We start from the raw sequence: 19,521 nt of genomic DNA, 5'->3' as shown, positions 1-19,521 counted from the left end.
GAATTCATTAAAATATCAATAATTAATGCAGATGATTATTTTAAAAAAGGAATAAGGAAGTACTTTGCTTATTTACTAGCTAACGTTATTGAAAAATAAAAACTATAATATAAAAATAAAAAAATTACTAAAATGCACTTGCAACTTTGAATTTGGTCAAATAAGAAAATACTGAACATTTATTTGGTTAAATTTTAAAACAATATTTCAAATACACTGAAAATTTCATATTTAAACTTCAAAAAACTACCATTCATATTTCAGAATGTAACAGTCATGAAAATGCAAAAACATATTTATAAAGATATATTTTTAATATAAAAATTTATTACTTTGGAAACAACAATTTTCAAAAACAAGAAAGGAAGATGTGCAGCAAAAACAAGTGAAGTTCATCACTATTATTTTCATAAACATTGCATATCAAAATTTAACAATTCCATATATTTCATTATTTTGATTTGAGAATTAAACTGCAATAGATACTCAAATAGTGTCAGTTATTTAAATAAGTCATAGGAAAAAAGTTCAAAACCAAACTATTCACATACCAAGTAACTTAAAAATGTTCCATGCTTTGCAGTTTGAGATAACCAATAGTTTTCAAAATATGGATACAAGCACAAATCTACAATAAAGGTAAGCAGGATTTTTGATGAGTATATTTTTTCTGTTTTTCAAATAAAGATCCTGTGTCAAAACAGAATTCTAACCAAATTTTTCCATATTATACAATAAGCAAAAACATGCAATTTGGCAAATAAGCTTAACATTAGCTTTTATTTTTACGGAGTTGATATGGAATTTATACAAGTATACATCAAAACTAAATGTTTTAAATTTCAACCATTAATGTTTCCTAGGAAGATGCCATATTACTCTGCAACTGGCAAAAATGCAATTACCTATACATATGTAGCACAATAATGGTAAAATGACGACTTTTCCTCTTCAAATGCTTAATTAAACAAGAATATCCTTGCAGAAATCTGCAAATTCTTCACTGAAGAATTCTAAAAAAGGCAACAATTTTCATGTTCAATACCAAGTGTAACCAAAGTTGAAAACTGGCTACACATGTATGTGCAATTTGCAATCAGTACAAGTTTATATAACTTCAACAAAAATGACATTTTACAATAAAAACTATGCAAAAGTTCCACATGGCTTTCGATGAAAAATTTTGACAGTGAGACTCCATCCAGGAAATCTCAGAAAACCTGAATTAACTGTATTTGATGACTTGTGGTTATGTACAAACGTTAGAGTGACTTAGACAAAAGATTCTTCTCCACTATGAGTACTATCTATAGAATCGGATCGCTTATGCATTGATCCAGCACTGTTTTGGTGTCCTAGCACTTTTACTACAGTTACAAACTCCTCTCTAGGATGATTAGAAGAATCTAATTGTGAGCAGTAATGAGAAAACTCTTGTTTTCCTTGAGTGGGTTGGAGGTCATTTTCCCTGGACTTCTGGTGACTAAACATGTTTCTCAACTGAGCAACACTCCAGTTGATTTCCTTTTTCCAGTCTTCTAAATTCTCCGATTGTATTCCTTGTGGATAAACTAATGAGGTTCCTCGCAGATGTGAGCATGAAATTGTTTTTTGACTTTGTGTTCGCTTATGTTTGATAATTTGAGCATCACTCACATGTACTGGAGGCAGTTGCTTTAGCCGTGGACCTTCACTTACAGTACGATGAAGAGTACCATGTCTGGAAGAACCATGGGGAGACAGTGATAAGCTATTGCCACTATCAACTTTTACAAGTATTGCATGGTGCGTATCCACAGTAGTTCCAACCTGTTCATTATAGATTCGAACAGATTCTTCATACAACTGTCTTGCCCTTGCACTAAGTGCTGTCTGTTCTTTAATCATCTGTTCTGTAACTTTGCTGCAGTTCGTTGAACGTGAATGCATGTGGCACAGTTTCCGACGATTCATTGTTTCCTGGTAACTTGGTGGCTGGCGCGGCCTACTGATAGTTGAGCTTTGTGACCTTCCTGAATCATACGATGATTGCGATTCTCGAGACCGTGCAGAACTGTGTGAGCCTTGGGAGTAATGTGAAATGTTAGAAATGTGAGACTTTTGGCTTGTTTCTGATGAGGAGCTACACACACTGCTAATTCTGTTGGGACTACTATAAATTCCACCACATAAGTCGCTATGAGGATTTCCAGCAAACTCCTGTACCTTTGAATTACTTCTCGATACATGGGGAGTACTGTCTTCACTAGATACTAAGGAAAGTGTACTGGAGTCATGAGAACAGTCAATGTCATCAATTCTTGAAGTTGACTGACTCCGTTTCCACTCCATCCTGCGTGAGTGTGCAGCAAACCAAAGGGCATGTCGGTCAGGAAGGGGTGTTGATTTGTAACATGGTGACATGCTACTTCCATTACCTAAGTGTATGCAATTATCATCTTCCTGCTGATTCCACATACTTTTGAAACTAGGTGGGGAAGGAGCACGACCTTTATGATGATGAGCTGGTCTCTTGGATGTCACTTGGGTGTATTTATTTAAAAGACTTTCTTCTGAAGCACTTCGTGTTAGAGTAGCAGAAGTCAATATGCTCTCTCTCTGTTTCGATGTTTGATTTAGTGATCCCAAATGAACATCAGCACTACATTCTCTTTGCTCACAATTTTCTACTTTCCTTGGCATCAGATACTGAGCAGTTCCACAGCTGTACGACCGAGAGTATTGTATGGGTGTGTGGACATTAATTCCAGAATAATAGGAAGTTGCTCCATCCTTTCCCGAACTGGATATAGCTGTTCGTGAACGAGGACACTCAAGACCCTGTCTTCTTTTCCTCATTACTTCATTACAGGAACCATCAATGCTAATACCAGCTCTCCCATAGAGAGAAAAAGAGTTTGGTCCACTTTCCAATCCAGCTGTTTCTAAATGTGGTACACTCTTAGTTAAGTGGTGTAGTGGTCCTCTTCTGCCCTCCCCATTACTTGATCCCTCACTATCTAATTCATCATCAGGTGTATACAGCTGTGTATCACTGAGAGTCAATCCAGAATCATGGCTGAGATTGGTTAGTGACATTTTGTTTTTGTTAGGAAGTTTTGGACTTGGCTCATTTTCCTCCAGCAACTCTCTTTCAAGACTATCTATTGATGAGTCATCCCTCCGATATACACCTGCAAATAAAAAACAAGAGGTAATCTAAATTATATTATATATTTATATGTAGGAAAAACTAAGCTATTTAATAGTATTTTCACATTGTATATCTATATTTAAAGAGTCAACTTGGAAGTAGAAAAATTTTTCCAATATTGATATGCCATTGACAAGAAGAATGAAATGCTTGCAAACAAATTGAGATGAATTTTCTCTATATTTTTAAAATATTTTTTGTTATATATATTTAAATGATTTGTGTAATTTGACAGATTTCATATTCTATTATATAATACAAAATTATTATTATTACGGGCTACTACAAGGATTATACTTACTCATAGAGGGACACCCCTAAACATCATGTCAAGAACTATCCAACATTTGTGCAGTATCTATCATACTTTGCTTTGAACTCATTCACAGTCATGGCACAACAACAAACTCTGGCAACCTATTCCACTCTCCAAGCAAAAAACCTAGAGTGTAGTTAGCAAGGGTGTTGTTCCAACACCCTTGCTAACTACACTCTTCCCAGTTTCCATAGATGGTCCTTAGTTCTCCCACCACCAGGCCTGTTCTGAAAAATTTTCTCTGAATAAATCTTGTAAAAACCCCCTCAATAATCTGTATGTCTCAATCATATCATCCCTTTTCCACCTCAACCAGTTTCTGTAAGCCACAAATCCTCAACCTGTTCTCGTAAGGTTCATTCCATAGACCTGCTACCATCTTGGTCACTCACCTCTGGATCGTCTCCACCTCCTTCTCATCACCAAGAAACCCTGGTGCCCAAATCTGCATGCAGTAGAAGATGGAGTCATATCAAGGCTCAATAAAGGGAAACAATAACCTGCTTATCTCTGCTCGTCAAAGCATTCTTCAGTAACCAAGTAATCTGATGAGCTGCTTAAGCCACTTTCGCAACTCCCCCCCCCCCCCCCAAACTTTTTTTTTTTTTTTTTTTTTTAACTTCCACTAACACTCCAAGTCTCTGGCTTCCTCAATTTCTTGGAGTACAGTTCCACCAATGTGGTACACCACTGGTAATCTTTCACCCCAAAATGCATAACCTTACACTTTGCAATGTTAAACTAACATCCTTTGCCCAGTCTGCCAGTCTATCCAAATCATCCTGCAAAATTTTAACATCATCTGTATTAACTATTGCTTTGCCCAGAGCCTGTGTAGCTCAGTGGATGTGGTGTTTGCCAGCCACGGCGCTTGCCGCACGAAGGAAGACTTGGTTTCGAGTCTAGTCGGCGACTAGAGGAAATTTTTCTAAGCCTTTTTTCGACCGGTTCCCGAGTTAGTCTATCTCTGGCACAGGCAAGCAGGTTTTTCCTCCCGGAAACTCTGGTTTTTCGTCCTGTAAACTCAAGAAAATCGACCGTAGAACCCACATTATTTCAGACATTAAATATATTGTGTTAGGGACCACGAGATGGCGGCACATTTGAGCCGTCTCTCTTCACTGAGTACCGCTTAATTAGTGATAGCCTTGGGCCATCTATCTCTGATTGGTACCAGTGGAGATTGAACTGCCCATTCAGTCTCCAAAAGTTAGATAGGGCTAAATGGCCTCGCCTACTCCCCGTATACGGGAATAAAAAGGCGTTAGCTGTTTTTTTTTTTTTTTTTTTTAACTTTGCATCATCAGCAAATAACTGAACGGTTCCTCTCAGATCCTTGTCTATATTGTTAATGCACAAATTAAACAGGAGCAGTCCTAGAACAGAACCCTGTGGCATGCCACTAGTCACAGGCCTTCTTCTGGACTAGTCCTGAATAAACTACTATCTGATATCTCTCCATCAACCACACTCCTATCCATCTCAACAACCCTATATCCATCCCTATGTGCTGAAGTTTACTGATTAGAATTCCATGTGGTATCCTATCAAAGGCCAGCATACACTATAATCCATGTTACCTTTATCTAACTCAGCTGTCACTGAATTATAAAATGCGAGCAAGTTACTGAGGAGTTGACAAGTTGCTGAAAAGCAGACCTCTGAAACATCACACCATATTCAGCTTATAACACCAGTCTTATATAAAAAAAAAGTTTGTCTGGACTGACTCAGCAAGGAGTCAACACTAGCTATAGTTCTTTGGGATAATTCAAAATTCCTATTATCAAAGCATCTTCAAATATGAATGTACCAAAGAAAAAGAGGAATGGAAGAGTAATAGGCTTTATTACTCATTTGAATCTTAATTGTAATAAATACTTATCTGTTTATTTTATAAGAGGCAAAAATTTTCTACCTCAATCTGAGACTGGCTGACTCAGTCGAAAAAGATCTAAAAATCTTTCTCATTTTCTTTTTGGGAATGAAATTCAGGTCATCCCTTTCTCAGTCTCTGTGGTGCCTTCAGAAGACAATGGCATGATTAGGATGACCTGAACTTCATTCCCAAAAAGAAAATTGGAAAGATTTTAGATCTTTTTTGACTGAGTCAGCCAGTCTCAGATTGAGGTGGAAAATGTTTGCCTCTTATAAAAGAAATAAAGAGAGCTGATGTGGGAATTGAAAAGAAAAAGGATGTGGCATATAAGTGGGGGTAAGTGATTTGGAAAACAGGCAGGCTTTGAGAGAGGTAGAGGAACTAGAGACTAGATAAACATGAGATGGATTATGGAAAGAACAAGAGAATTTCAGAAGGATGTATTCATCTGTTTTACTGATTCTTGGATAAAGACCCAAAAGGAATTAAAACTGGTAGCAGAAAAATAAATTATTTATGATAAGCAAGATGATACAACCCTCATAGCAGAAACTAAGGAAGATTTGGAGCAGTTGATTCTATTGGTTAAGAGGGAAAGCAACAAAAATTAATCAGTAAAACAAAAGTGATGGCTTCTGGGAATTTAGATAAATATGATTGAGAGAGATAAAATCTAGGGTGTTGAAAGTTATGATTTGCTGGGGGTCAAGAATAATAAAATTATGTTAAAATGTGTGAAGATGAAATTAAAAGAAGGATAGCCATGGATGGGGGGGGGGGAAGGAGAGCTATGTTAAACCTGACAAAAATTATGAAAGACAGAGGTGTTAGTAAAGCCACAAAAGTTAGAATTGTCAAAGCAATGGTATTTCCAGTAGTGATCTATGGGTGTGAAAGCTGGATTATTAAAAAAGAAAGACAGAAAGCGACTCCTCATTTGAATTATGGGTGTGGAGGAGACTTAAGAATCCCATGGACTGCAAAAATGACTAATAAGGTTTTAGAGAGTATATAAAGACAGATGTGCCTAGGAGACAATGATCGCTAAACAGAAGTTAACATACTTTGGGTATAATCTAAAAAAGGGTACCTGTGGCATGACTATAGACAACAAATTACACAATAACCACAGTAATTAACTTTAATGAAATGAAAGTACAGATATTTCATAACAGTACATCAGTGCATAGAAACAAGCAAATCAAATAAATGGGAATACAAGGTACATACAGCAACTGGTGGTTTACCAATTAAGAACTATTTTTGATGGTTACATAAAATCAGAATCTCCCAGTTTTGGGAGATTTGCGCACTCATTTTGGAAGAACTCCTTATATATAGCTTCCCAAAATTCATAAACAAAGTTATCCAGAAAGACCTATTATGAATTGTATCGACTCTCCCACCTATAGAATTGCTACATTTCTGTCACATTTATTAACTGTCCAAACTAGACATTCTAGATCATTCCTCAAGAATTCCACACATTTTCTTGAGAAAATCATCATCTCATCTGATTGGTAACGGGTTGAGTCCACTAAGAAGAAAGGTTTTCCACTTATCGCGATCTTTAGCCATCTCAATCATGATCTATAGCTGGGTAGATGTGAATGTTCTTTCAGCAACTTTATCCAAGTACTTCTTGGTCTGCCTCTAGGTCTTTTTCTTCCGATATATCCATTCAGAGCTAAATATGGAAATCTATGAGAGGCCATTCTCTAAATATGACCAAACCATCTCAGTTGATGCTTAATGATTGTGTCTATTATATTATCTGGGAAGTCTAAATCTGTTCTGACTTGATCATTAGTCTTGTGTTGCATCCAGTGAGTGTTATTAATTTACTTTGGCATTTCATTTCATCTGAGGCATTTCATTTCAAATGCTTGAAGTTTCTTGATTGGTTGTTGAGTTAATCTCCAGGCTTCTGAAGCATAAGTAGCCGTTGGGATAATAATTGTTTTATATAATTTTAGTTTTAGACTCGTCGGGATTTTTTTATTTTTCCATATTTTGTTTAGTTTATTTATGTTGGTCCAACCTAGGTTTAGCCTGTGTTTTACTGTTTCCATATTGTTGAGGTTAATAGATATACGACTGCCAAGATAAACATATTTATTAACTTGTTTCAGCAGGTGATTTTCAAGATTTATAGAAATATTTTCTTCTTCTCTACCTATCTTCATTATTTTTGTTTTATGAAGATTTATTTTCATACCATAAGTTTTACAAGAGTCATTTAAAATATTAATAGTTTTTTCTAGCTGTGGTTTAGAATCTGCTAAAATAATGATATCATCCACATATTTTATGTGATTAATGTTAGTACCATTGATTTTTTTTACACCTGGTTCATCAGCTATAGTTTTACAGACTTCTTCTAGGAAGAGGATAAAGAGTTGAGGTGAGAGAGGGCATCCCTGCATTACACCTTTCTCGACTCTGAACTTCTCGGTTTTAATGTTGCTTGTTTTAACAAAAGCTTTGGTGTCTCCATAATAATTTGTAATAAATGTTAAAATATCAGAATCCATTTTTACGTTTTATAGGATAGTAATCAGTTTGTTTCTATTAACTGAATCAAAGGCTTGCTTAAAATCTATAAAACAACAGTATATGGGCAAGTTGTATTCCCAATATTTTTCTGCTATATTATTAATGGTGAGGATATGGTCTATAGTGGATCTATGTGGCCTGAATCCTGCTTGGTTTTCCTCTATGATTTTTTCTGTAAGCACCTGTGTTCTCTTTTGTATAATTCGAATGAATAGTTTATAACTATGACTTAAGAGTGTTAAGGATCTGTAATTTTCACATATTCTTCCTTTTTTGTGAATTGGTATAATAATTCCTGTTTTCCAGTCAGCTGAGAAAATCAAGGATATTCAAATACAAGAGTCAGATTTGTTAGTCAGCTTTGACATTTTCCATTATCAGACACTATTAATTTACTATATGATGATTACCTTCCTGATATTTCAAAGATTTTTGAATTTGTTATAGAATCAGGATATTTCAAGCTAGAAAAACAAGATCTATAGACAAGTTGAAGGCACTGCCATGGGCAGCCCTCTGTCTTCACCTTTGGCAAACTATTTTTTGAACCATCTAGAAGATACCTTGTTCTCATCCATTCATCCCCAACCCTCTCATTGGTTTTGTTATGTTGATGATGTTTTTGCTGTTCGGCCTCATTCTGAAAATGAACTTGCCACTTTCCTACAACAGATCAATAGACTTCATCCACGCATTCAATTCACCATGGAAAAAGAAAAGGGCATAGCCTCCGGTAATTTATCAACTGGTGTTTAACAAAAATCTACCTTTACTGGCAGATACATTCATCAAAAGTCATTCATCATTCATCACACTTCTCAAAAAATTTGATATTATCAAGTTGTTAATTAATAGAGCACATAAAGGTATGTTCCTCTCCCTTAAGCTTACAACAAGAACATCTCACTATCTAAACTTTAATGGTTACAACCCTAATCAAATACAGTAGATAACTGACTATGTTCCAGCATCTCAGGATTCTTCAACAGACCACAGGGTTCCAATCCCTCATATTTCTGGTATCTCTGAACTAACTGGCAGAATTTTGAAGTATCACCTTATTCCCGCATATTTTCCTATGAACAAAATTTCTCATCCATTGCCATCTACAAAAAACAAACTGTCACCTCTATTATTAGCTGGCGTTAACCAGATACCTTGTGAATGTAATTAGCTTCTCTTAAACTCATTCACACTAGCTGCACTCACCACTTCAACAAGCAAACTGTTCCAGTCACCCACTGTTCTGTGAGAGAAAATCTAGCTCTTAACTGTGCACAAACTTCCATGGCTGTCCTTTACTCATATTTGCATCTTTAAAAATGTTAAGGATGGGCTAATTTGACTCTCATTAGCAAATGGACATTCAATTCGAATGTTTCTTTGCTTTAAAAAAAAAGTCCCCTCCCACAAACAGTGATTTCGCACAATAATTCATTATAAAACAAAAATACTGATGATATGTTTAACATTTAATAAGCAACTACATAATCAAATAATTACAGAGATTAATAGAAGAAAACTCACTTCCAACTCCATGTGCACTATGCACACTGTCTGATTCCTCTGCTCCTGAATCTTGTTTTAAAGGATCTTTATCAGGAACATCTCCAAACAAGTGCAAACATTCTTCTCCAAAAATGTGTGGACAATGGTCAATGAGGTATGAAACTACTTTTGGCACTAGTTTAGAAACCAGCTATGAATAAAGATTACACAAAATTAACAAATTATATATTTTTTAAAATAATTATTAAGTTTAAAATTACATTAAGTGCATGATGTGCTAAGTGACAAACTATCTGTAACATTAAATATTGGAAATGTATCTTATTATTAGCCCTTATTGTTGCCTGTTAATTAACCACACTACCGGCCATGACGTCTATAGATGTCAAGGTTATCATCTATGCGAAGTGCATATTAAAATTGCAATACCATTGATATTACATTGAAATATATGATGGATATGAAGTATATGAGGATGCGTATTTGATCCATAATAGCCAGTAAGGTGGTTAAGAAACTTAAAAATTTTTGTGTAAATGTTATATTTCTTTAGCCATTCAAAATACATATTATTCTCAGATAAAACTCTGGAGTTTCAAAATTTAATTTTATACTATTTTCTATCTTGTTTTTTTTTCAATTTCAAGAAAATACTGCACTGCACATTCCATGTGACCAGTGGAATTTGCGAGTTCAGACAGAAGTAAACTCACTATTTATTATAGGTAATAATTTGATGACAAGTTCAAACAAATGATTGCTTGCAATGAAAAGTAGGTTCATCAAGGAGCAATTCTCTGGCGACATTAGCAAGTTATTAAGCATTTTCTGATTTCATTTCATGCAGAACATTTTGACAACTTCCCTTGGTGTACTGAGTTTATCCAACAATAACTGATTGCTTGTGACTGGATTAGCATTGAATGAGTCTTGGGATTGAGTGAAAGTAGCCATTCAAAATGGGGATGGTCTTTGAGAGAGAGAGAGAGAGAGAGAGAGAGAGAGATGCTACTGGTTTTGAACTATATGAACTAATTAAAATGTGGTACTGTTCATTTAGCCTTCTGCTTTGTAGATATTAAAACACTATTACCTCTCCAAAGTGGTAAGTGTTTTATTTAATATATCATCCCACACGAGAGGTCTTAAGACCTATAATATGACAGTGCAATATGTGCGTGTAAGTGATCTGGACAGAAGAAGAAAAGGAATGTGTTTCTTGATGAAGCTTAATCCAAACCTACGTTTATATCACCTTTGATATGGTTAGTTCTATTTGAAGTGAATCATGGTAGCAAGATTGTCCCATATTTGAAACCTTAAAGCATATGACTACTAAAGATAGGCCTTAAATGATGAGAGATGTGCTGTAGATGAAAATACTATCAATAAACAGAGGAGCAACCATTTAAGGAGTTCTATGGAGAACTAGAGTAGCTGGCCTGGTTGGCCAAGTGGTTAGCATATCCACTCGCCAGCCAAAAGGCTGTGTGTTCGAATCACACCATGGGCATGGATGTTTGTGATCGTCTATGGAAGTGGTGGTAGATGGCATTGCTGTAGTTGCAGTTGGTGGATTGAGTGGTGGAGACAGAGTTATAGAGTACATGCAAAATCTTCCTTTTATATGAGAGAGAGAGAGAGAGAAATAGCTAAGCTATTTTTTTTCTCAAAACAGAAGTATGCTAAGATCAGTAAGTAACCAACATATTACTTTCAAATGACTAACTTTGGATAAAAATTTGTTGATAAAACTTAATTTACTTAAATTGGAAAAAAGTGGTCACAAATTATTTAAAAACCCAAAGAACTATAGGCTATTAGCCTATAGTTCTTTGGGTTTTTAAATGGGGATGGTCTTTGGGTAGGCAGGATTCAGATTAAAAAAAACTTTTTTTTAAATATTACTTCATTTTCATTAGAAATTTCTTCCTACATAAAATACAAAATGAATCTACCTCAGGTTGCAGAACAGGTTGCTGGTACACTGATTCACTTGGACTTAGGAGACTTGGACCAATGCAGACAGCCAAATTGAGTGTGGTCATTTTATTTTCTGATGATCGCTGAGAAATATGCCACAACACACAAAGAATATAACGCAGCAAATGAAGGTTGGCTGGAGGAAGCTTGTTCAAAAGGCTGTAACCAAAATTGATAGATACATTACTCAGAATTTAAAATAATAATAATAATATTTAAATACCAAACTATACATATTCTTAGCAACCAGCATTTAAAATCCATGACTAGATGACAGTAAATTGCCATTATAGAAACTCACTCATCATAATAGACTACTGAAAAAAAAAAAAGTCAATCTCCACAGCATCAATATATTCTAAAGGAAATTCACTATAGAAAACATTCCACTATTAAACTTATTCAGTTTCTTCATGTTCGCTACAGTGAAAATCAACTGTAATTCACAAAACTCATCCAGAAAGTCTAGTTTCTAGATATCTTTTAGTCAGAAGCACTAAATTCCATAGTTGGTCAGAGAGACAATAATTGTGGCAATGGTAACTAAATAAAAAAATTAACAACAAAGGACGGACTTCTAGCTTCTATGACTTCTATGCTGCTAGCCTTTGTTGTTAATTTTTTTAAGACTTTATCTGAAACATGTCTGATAATTAATATAGTATTAGATTAATAATTAAATTTAATATAAATTAATAATTAACTAATAGTAATAAAATTAGTTATATTATTAGGCAGCATAACAATTTATGTAAAATATTTGCAATTTGTTCATTTAGGCTTTTGATAATTAACTTTTTGTTTGTTTGTGTATTCCAAGTTAAATTGTGAGAGTTTTTAACGTTTGATATATTTTTCTCCAATAAGATATCGTAAATAAATTATATATTTTTTAAACAAGAGTGCATCTTATTTTTATAGAATCCTGCTTGGTTCTCTGAATGTATACTTACTCTTTAGGATTGAGAGGAAAAGAGGAAGATTTTTAGGAAAATTTTGTATCCAGTATACACTTTTGTAGGTTACATATCAGGAATTTGATGATCAATGCATTTTAATTTCACATTATTTTACACATTGTGTTGTTTCAATAGTGTTAGTATCCATATCAGACCATATCAATGTCAGAAATGAAGGATTTATTAATTAAATTTTCTCCCCCCTTTCCTTCAGATTTTCCCAACATAAGAATTCATACTATACTATCGTACTTTTAAATCTACAAAAAGCTTTTTAAATCATTTATCCTTTCTGATGACTTACTTTCTTATTGCCTTCATAGTACTTTGTTGGGAGACCATAAGCACATAAGTTGTACAGCTCAATTTTCCCCATTTTGAAACTGGCAAACATTACTTTAAATTGCTTTTGATCCAGTTTTGTGTTAAACACAATTCTCTCAATATATAATAGCAACTGGTGTGGATCTGGATCAAAGTCGTGATAGAGTTTCTGTAATTTACTTAAAACAGCACTACCACCTTGGGACTATTTTTTGTTGTTGTAATTAATCTGTTAGAGAAAATTCTCTATAATGGTAAATTTAGTTTAATCATTTATAATGGTGTTGGCCAATAAGTACAAGTGCTATATAACTGCTCCATTCTTTCAGTAGCCATTATTTGATGATTATTAGGATTTCTCATTCCATCCATCTGTTCACTGGACATCAACAGATGCTGTATGGTCACTCAGATGCTCGGTGATGTGCCACACCAGTCCTCACCATCTTCAACTCTCTGAAGATCAGCCACTCCAGACACACCATCCATCCATCTCATTGACGATCTGCCACTTCCTCTTTTCCAGGAACAGTAATAAGACTGAGGAAAGCGAGTGCTAGAAAAGAAAGTGGGTAAGTACTTTATCTGCATTTCTTAGAACAGCAGTGAGGTCCTCCCACTGGGGGGGAGGGAAACAAAGCAATGGTCAGTATTATATGCCTTTCATACCACTTTGCCTCTACTAACCATCACATTGAGTGGGATAAGAGCCTTATGCCATACATAGAAGATAACTACCATTCAAGAACCTTTAAAGAAGCAGCTACAGTCGTCCGTAAAACTGAAAACCTAAACAAGAATCAAGGTCTAATTTTACCAGAAATTTGGAAAACTTTTATCAGATCATTAAATATCAAAGAAATGAACTTTCATAACAATTACGTCCATGAGTCATCACGAATAAATCACGTTAACGAGACACACACATTGTCACGCACAATACCAATTTTTGTATGATTTAGAACCATCGGTTATAACCTAGTCTGTAACCTTCATTTTGTGCTTACTGATTTGTATTCCCTGAGGATGCCAATAGAAACAGATTGGCGAAACATGTAGGAGGATAAAAATAAAGCTACTTGATAAAGATTTTATAAAAAAGTGTAATAGTCTTATGTAATGGTCAGTATTATACTTTCAAGCGCAACTCTTGCATGCACTCAATATTCCATCCACTTATTTCAATATGTATAAGATGTTATCAAATTCTCCAATACATAACTGTTCTGCACATCTGGGTTTATATCGTACTTTTAATTTTTGCTAGGCTACCACACTGCAGATGCATTCTCTTTGATCACATTTAAAAGATTGAACTAAGCAACAGCAAAAATGCTGAGAAACTCTCACAAAGAACCCACCCAACCATGAGTTAATTACAAGGAATTAAGAGTGGCAATATCATCATCAATTACATGTTTTAAAAAATGTGCTGAAGCCCAGCCAACTCATTAAATACTTTTTGTCATTTATATTAAGTTAGAAATTTAAAAGTTGTAATTTTTAGAATAAATATTTCTGTGTGCTATTTTACTTTTCAGCCTCCGTAGCTCAGTTGGCATAGACAAAGCCCTTTGGTCGGAAAGACCTGGGTTTGATTCCCGTCCATGACGTGAGGTGAGTTAGCCGGCCTCATATGGAGGTAGAGGGTTTTTTTTCTCCCAGAAACTCTGGTTTTTCGTCCCTCAAAACAGACAAACCAGCCAGTAGAACACATGCAATTTACAGACAAGAATACTTGAAGGCATAGGGGTAACCACCTTATCCTTGTATTATGGTTGAAAAAATCCAAGGATACTTGGAAGGCTATGGGCAATTAATTACCTGTTAAAGCCACTGATGGATGACGGATTTTAATTTTAGTTTGGTTCGAAGTATAATTGTGAACTATCAAAAACTATAAAAACCTTACTTTGTTGGCCATTGATACCATCAAACTAATCAAATAAAAAGGTTGATACTGTTTTATGTGTGTGCTGGCCTGGTTGGCCGAGTGGTTAGCATGTCCACTCTCCAGCCAAGAGGCTGCGGGTTTGAATCCTGCTGTGGGCATGGATGTTTGTGGTTATTCTGCAAACCCTACCACTTATTTTAGCAGAAGACATCATTACCACAACCATGTGAGGTATGGCAGTGACCATACGGAGTCTACGGATGTCAAACGTGAAATTTTTTTATATTTTATAAATGGGGGAGGAGGGTCAAGTTTTTTTTTTTTTGTAAAAAAAAAAGGAGGAAGGGGACATCTGTTTAAAATTTAAAAACCACTACCTTAGAGAATGAGAATTTACTACTTATATATGGTCTCAATATCACACACTATTTTCAAAGTGGACTCGAGTAAAAAAAAAAAAAAAACATTCTTCTCCAGATAAGAATTCCAGTTAGAAGAATTACAAAAATATTTTGCAGGTAGCTAAAGTAATAACTGAAGTAATTAAAATAGTTAGGACAAATACAGAAATGATCCATAAAATGCATCGCCAATTAATTTCTTGTATAATAATGCTATTTTGTTATTAAAAATAACAATCATCACACCTATTGAATGCTATAAATGAATCGAGTCACATTTTTAGTCAAGATTTCCTACTATGAAAATACTATAATATAGTATATTATATACAATCAAATATATAAAATTTGAATTACACACCTTAGTATTTGTTCTCTAAATTCCCAGTCGGAATCTAATGCACCCACTTCCAGCCATTCGCTGTACAGGCTAGACATCAACAGACAATCAGGCAGTGAACGAAGGAATTCCTGTGGATTAAATGCAAATCACTATTGTAAGAAAAATAGATCCTAATTTATTTTCAGCAGTACCTACTAATTGTGTATAATAATTTACTATTTATTAGCTAGTTTGCAAACTATATTTAAAATTTATGTTTCTTTCCAAAAAAAACCTTTTCAAGGAATTAATATAGCATTGGTGATAATGAATAGACAATCTAATTTGACCGCATTATATTAATACGTCCGCGTGGTTAGACTAGTGGCTTTACGCTTCGCAATCATATGCCTGGGGAAGGAGTGTCCTAGGTTCGATTCCCGTTGACAACGTGAGGAGCTTAAGGATCTTCCTCAGCCATAGCCAAGTTAGCCGGTCTTGGGCAGCAGGGTTTTTCATCCCACAAGCAGGCTAACCAGCCCTGTTAAACATACATGGATTAGTCAAGAATACCGCTCTTGCAGGATGCGGCAGAGGAATGGCAAGCCGGCTGCATTAATACGCCAGTAAAACCTCTCATTAGGAGGGGTTTGTTGTGGGTTTACTCAACCAGTCCTTGGATGGATGGATGGATATATTAACACAATAGCCTGGCATTGACAACTAATTATTTTTAATCTATTCCAAGTTAAATGAGTAATGATCACTTGTATTATTAAATGTTAGTCATGAATCTGTGATGAAATGCTATACATGTAAAGATTCTTAAGCAAAACTGTAACTGCAGTCAAATCATGCAAGCTCAGTGTATTATTTCTCTTCAAGCATAAGCAATATTAAATTCTTGATGAGTACCCTCAAAGAGCGTACTACATGATAAAGATTGCATTATTACTAACTTCTTATTGACAATTCCCCCCCCCCTCAATTCTATCAAGATTCCAACATTCAGAGATCTCCCACTTCAGTCTTCTAAGGCACATCTAACTGCACCACACTAGATCTGAGTCTTCCTCTAGGTCATTTTACTGCTACCTAACTTCAAATACCTGTTTTGCTAATCGTTCCTTTCCCATTCTGTTTAAGTGACCATACCATCTTAGATTACCTCTGCTCTCTCTCTCACTCACTCATTCCTGATCCTGTTGCTTCTTAATATCATTTTGCATATGATTCTACCATTGATGCTATCTGTTTACTCCCCTGATTTTTCTCAAAACTCTCATATCTGTGGTCTCTCTCTCTAATCTTTGATCAATTATTCAATCAAGTTACAATTGGTCTGAACATATTTTGACTAATTTCTCATATTCCATATAAATTTATTCAATTGACTTTTAAAATTTTTGCTTATTATGTTTTCTATTTCCATATTTAATTTGCCATCTTTGCTAAAATGGAAATATTTTACATGTTCTACAGATTCTCCATTCAGGATACAACTGATGTTTTCCATGTTCCTGCCTATTTTTCAGTCTATTTTTTTATTGCAGACTTTCTAGCTAAATTTGTTACTCGGTTAAAGAGCTGAGTTTAACATTTCCAATTTCAACATCAGGTTTAATTCCAATTTCATTCATAAGTCATAACAGATGATGAATATGCAGATAGTGTGCACCCATTACACCTGATTTTACCTCAAAGATCTAACAATTTGTGTTAGATCCTGACTGATAGCAAATGATTCAGCCTCCCCTTCTGGTTTGATTTTTGAAAGAGGAAAAGTGGAGTCAGTTTGCATTGTGAATGTTAAATAGTCAAAGAGGACAACATGGTTGTGTTTTCTGAATTAGGAACATGACAATGGCAGCAGATAAAAGCAATATAGTTAGGTAAGGAAGTCTTGGGCTGAAGCAGATTTACTTCCATTATCTCCCTCCCTCTTGCAGTGAATAAGGATTGATAGCAGGATTAAATTTCAAGATTTCCTTACTCTCACTTCATAGCTTCAGAAAACCATAGAGAACCATGTTGTCCTCATTACTTAATTTTCATTGTCTAAAAATTGATTAGTTGCTCTTTGACTAGAGACCACAACAAAAAAAAAATTAACAAACTGAGCCTTTTATGCACAGTCAGGTTAAAATAATAAAAAAATCTCACCTTAAAAACACAAGCCAGTACAAGAACAGGTTCATTCTGTAGATTACAGTCTGGATGTGCATCCAATTTGAGCCTGAAATCTCGACAAGTCTTGGCATTGGCAGATTTCCTAAAAATTCCCACAGTAAAAGGACCTTTCTGGAAAAGCTGGTTAAGAATTGCCTAGGAGAGGAAATGGGATTACTTATAAAAACAAAAATTTAAGAAAAATTTTCCAATACTAGAAAATTAAATCCTCAAGATTTTAAAACCAATAACTTCTTGAAAAAATTAGGATAATTCATTCACAAGACATTTTTTACTTTTTTTTTTTTTTTTTTTTTGCATTTTATATATCTATATCTCACCCACAGAATATTTTGAAACCTAGAAAACATTTGTATTATAAATGAGGTAAGGGTTAGATAAGCATTTGTTTAAAATTATCATATGGTTTGTACTGCTCCAATAATAAAATTAATAACATAGCCATACCTTCATTACTTAGGCAAGTTCTGAATTGCAAATCTGTTTTGCTCTATTGCTAAAATCTGGTGACACTAATTCTGTTTTAATTCAATGTGTGTTATATAAAGTTGATCCCATTCTCCTACAAATCAAATACTGTATATTTCTTGATTAGTTTCTGAAACTGTTCTTAATAACAGTTTTAAATGCTGGCCTAGTTTCTGAGTGGACAGAGTATCTGCTTTTCAACCAGAGATTTGAATCCATAGGGGCATGGGTGTTATTAAAGCTTTACACAGCAGAAGATTTGCTTTGCTCCTGTTGAGAGACTATCTTCCTGTTTTCCGGAACCTTATTTGGCTTGAACAGAAAAAGTCCTATGTTCAGAGTAGGATTCACAGATTATCTAATCCTTAGCCTAATCACGACACTCACGTATTATAGATTTAAAGACTTTTGTGGGTGGGATTCACATACAAAAATTCATTAATTTCATTATCTTATTAAATTATTTTTGTTTATTTAATCTGAAACCATCCTAAAAAAAAATATATTACACAAGTTATTGATGTTTTTTTTTGTGGCACTAATGTGCCATAAAGTTTATGATCTATAGTTCATTATTATTGTGTGTGGGTTAGGGGTATACAATCATTTATTTAACTAAACTGATTAATTCCTGTAAAAATAAAAAGTTTGGTTTGAATCAGTAAATAAAAAACCTATGAAAATAAACAGAAAAATATCAGCTGCATTTTCAATGGAGAACCTATAGAACAAATAAAATATATTAGCTATTTTAGCATAATTTTTTTTAGTGAAAATGGAAAATTGAAAACAGGACAACAGAATAAGTAAAGCTAGTATGGTGGGTAGCCAGTGGAATAAGTTTTTATAGAATAAGAGAAATTATACTACTAGTTTAGTGTTTTGGCTAAAGAATGTTTAAACCAATTTAAATTTATGGCCTGGTTGGCCGAATGGTTAGCGTGTCCACTCTCCAGCCAAGAGGCTGTGAGTTCGAATTCCACCGTGGGCATGGACGTTTGTGATTATCCTACAAACTTTGTGTGGAAAGGGAATCTGCGACCCTACCACTTATTCTAGCAGAAGAAATCATTACCAAAACCATGTGAGGTGCAGCAGTGACCGTAGGGTGTCTACGGACGTCAAATGTGAAATTTTTAATTTTAAATGATAGGTTAGACATAAATCAGCTGATCAAAGATTAGAGATCAAGACTGCAGATATGAGAGGTCTGAGAAAAATCAGGGGAATGAACAGATAATATCAATGGCAGAATTGTATTAAAAAAAAAAAAAAGAATGTGTGAACAGAATTAATCCAAAGTCGTGTGGTTACTTAAACAAAACAGAGAGAAAAAGTTAGGAAAACAGGTGTCTGACACCTGATAAGCATGAAAATACTCAAAGAATGAAATATAAGATTTGATAATATTGAAGACTTGACAAGAGATCTGGAAGAAAACTATTGAAAATAAGTAATAATGTACACTTAGTTGTGCATTACTATCATATTATATCCTGTCCATGAGCTGAGGATATATACCAAGAA

The 19,521-nt window shown here is 34.5% G+C and overlaps 1 protein-coding gene across 2 annotated transcripts in view; it reads right to left on the bottom strand.

The window, feature by feature from the left end:
* Nucleotides 1-337: 337 nt before the first annotated feature.
* Nucleotides 338-19,521, bottom strand: part of LOC150099291 (uncharacterized) — a 181,142-nt gene continuing 161,958 nt past the window's right edge. For both annotated transcript variants that reach the window (XM_090403549.1, XM_090403550.1), the window contains exons 14-18: nt 17,500-17,661; nt 15,376-15,485; nt 11,412-11,595; nt 9,472-9,643; nt 338-3,173 (exon numbers count right to left, since the gene is read on the bottom strand). In XM_090403549.1, the coding sequence (XP_090259675.1) occupies nt 1,273-3,173; nt 9,472-9,643; nt 11,412-11,595; nt 15,376-15,485; nt 17,500-17,661 (2,529 nt within the window). In that variant the 3' untranslated portion in view covers nt 338-1,272. The remainder of the gene's footprint in view (nt 3,174-9,471; nt 9,644-11,411; nt 11,596-15,375; nt 15,486-17,499; nt 17,662-19,521) is intronic.

This window comes from Typopeltis vanoorti, chromosome 14, assembly GCF_054136105.1.
Source record: "Typopeltis vanoorti isolate ZY-2024b chromosome 14, IOZ_Tvanoo_1.0, whole genome shotgun sequence".
NCBI classification, from domain to species: Eukaryota; Metazoa; Arthropoda; class Arachnida; order Uropygi; family Thelyphonidae; genus Typopeltis; species Typopeltis vanoorti.
Note: the sequence above shows the minus strand (reverse complement) of the source record. Positions and strands in the feature narration are given on the sequence as shown.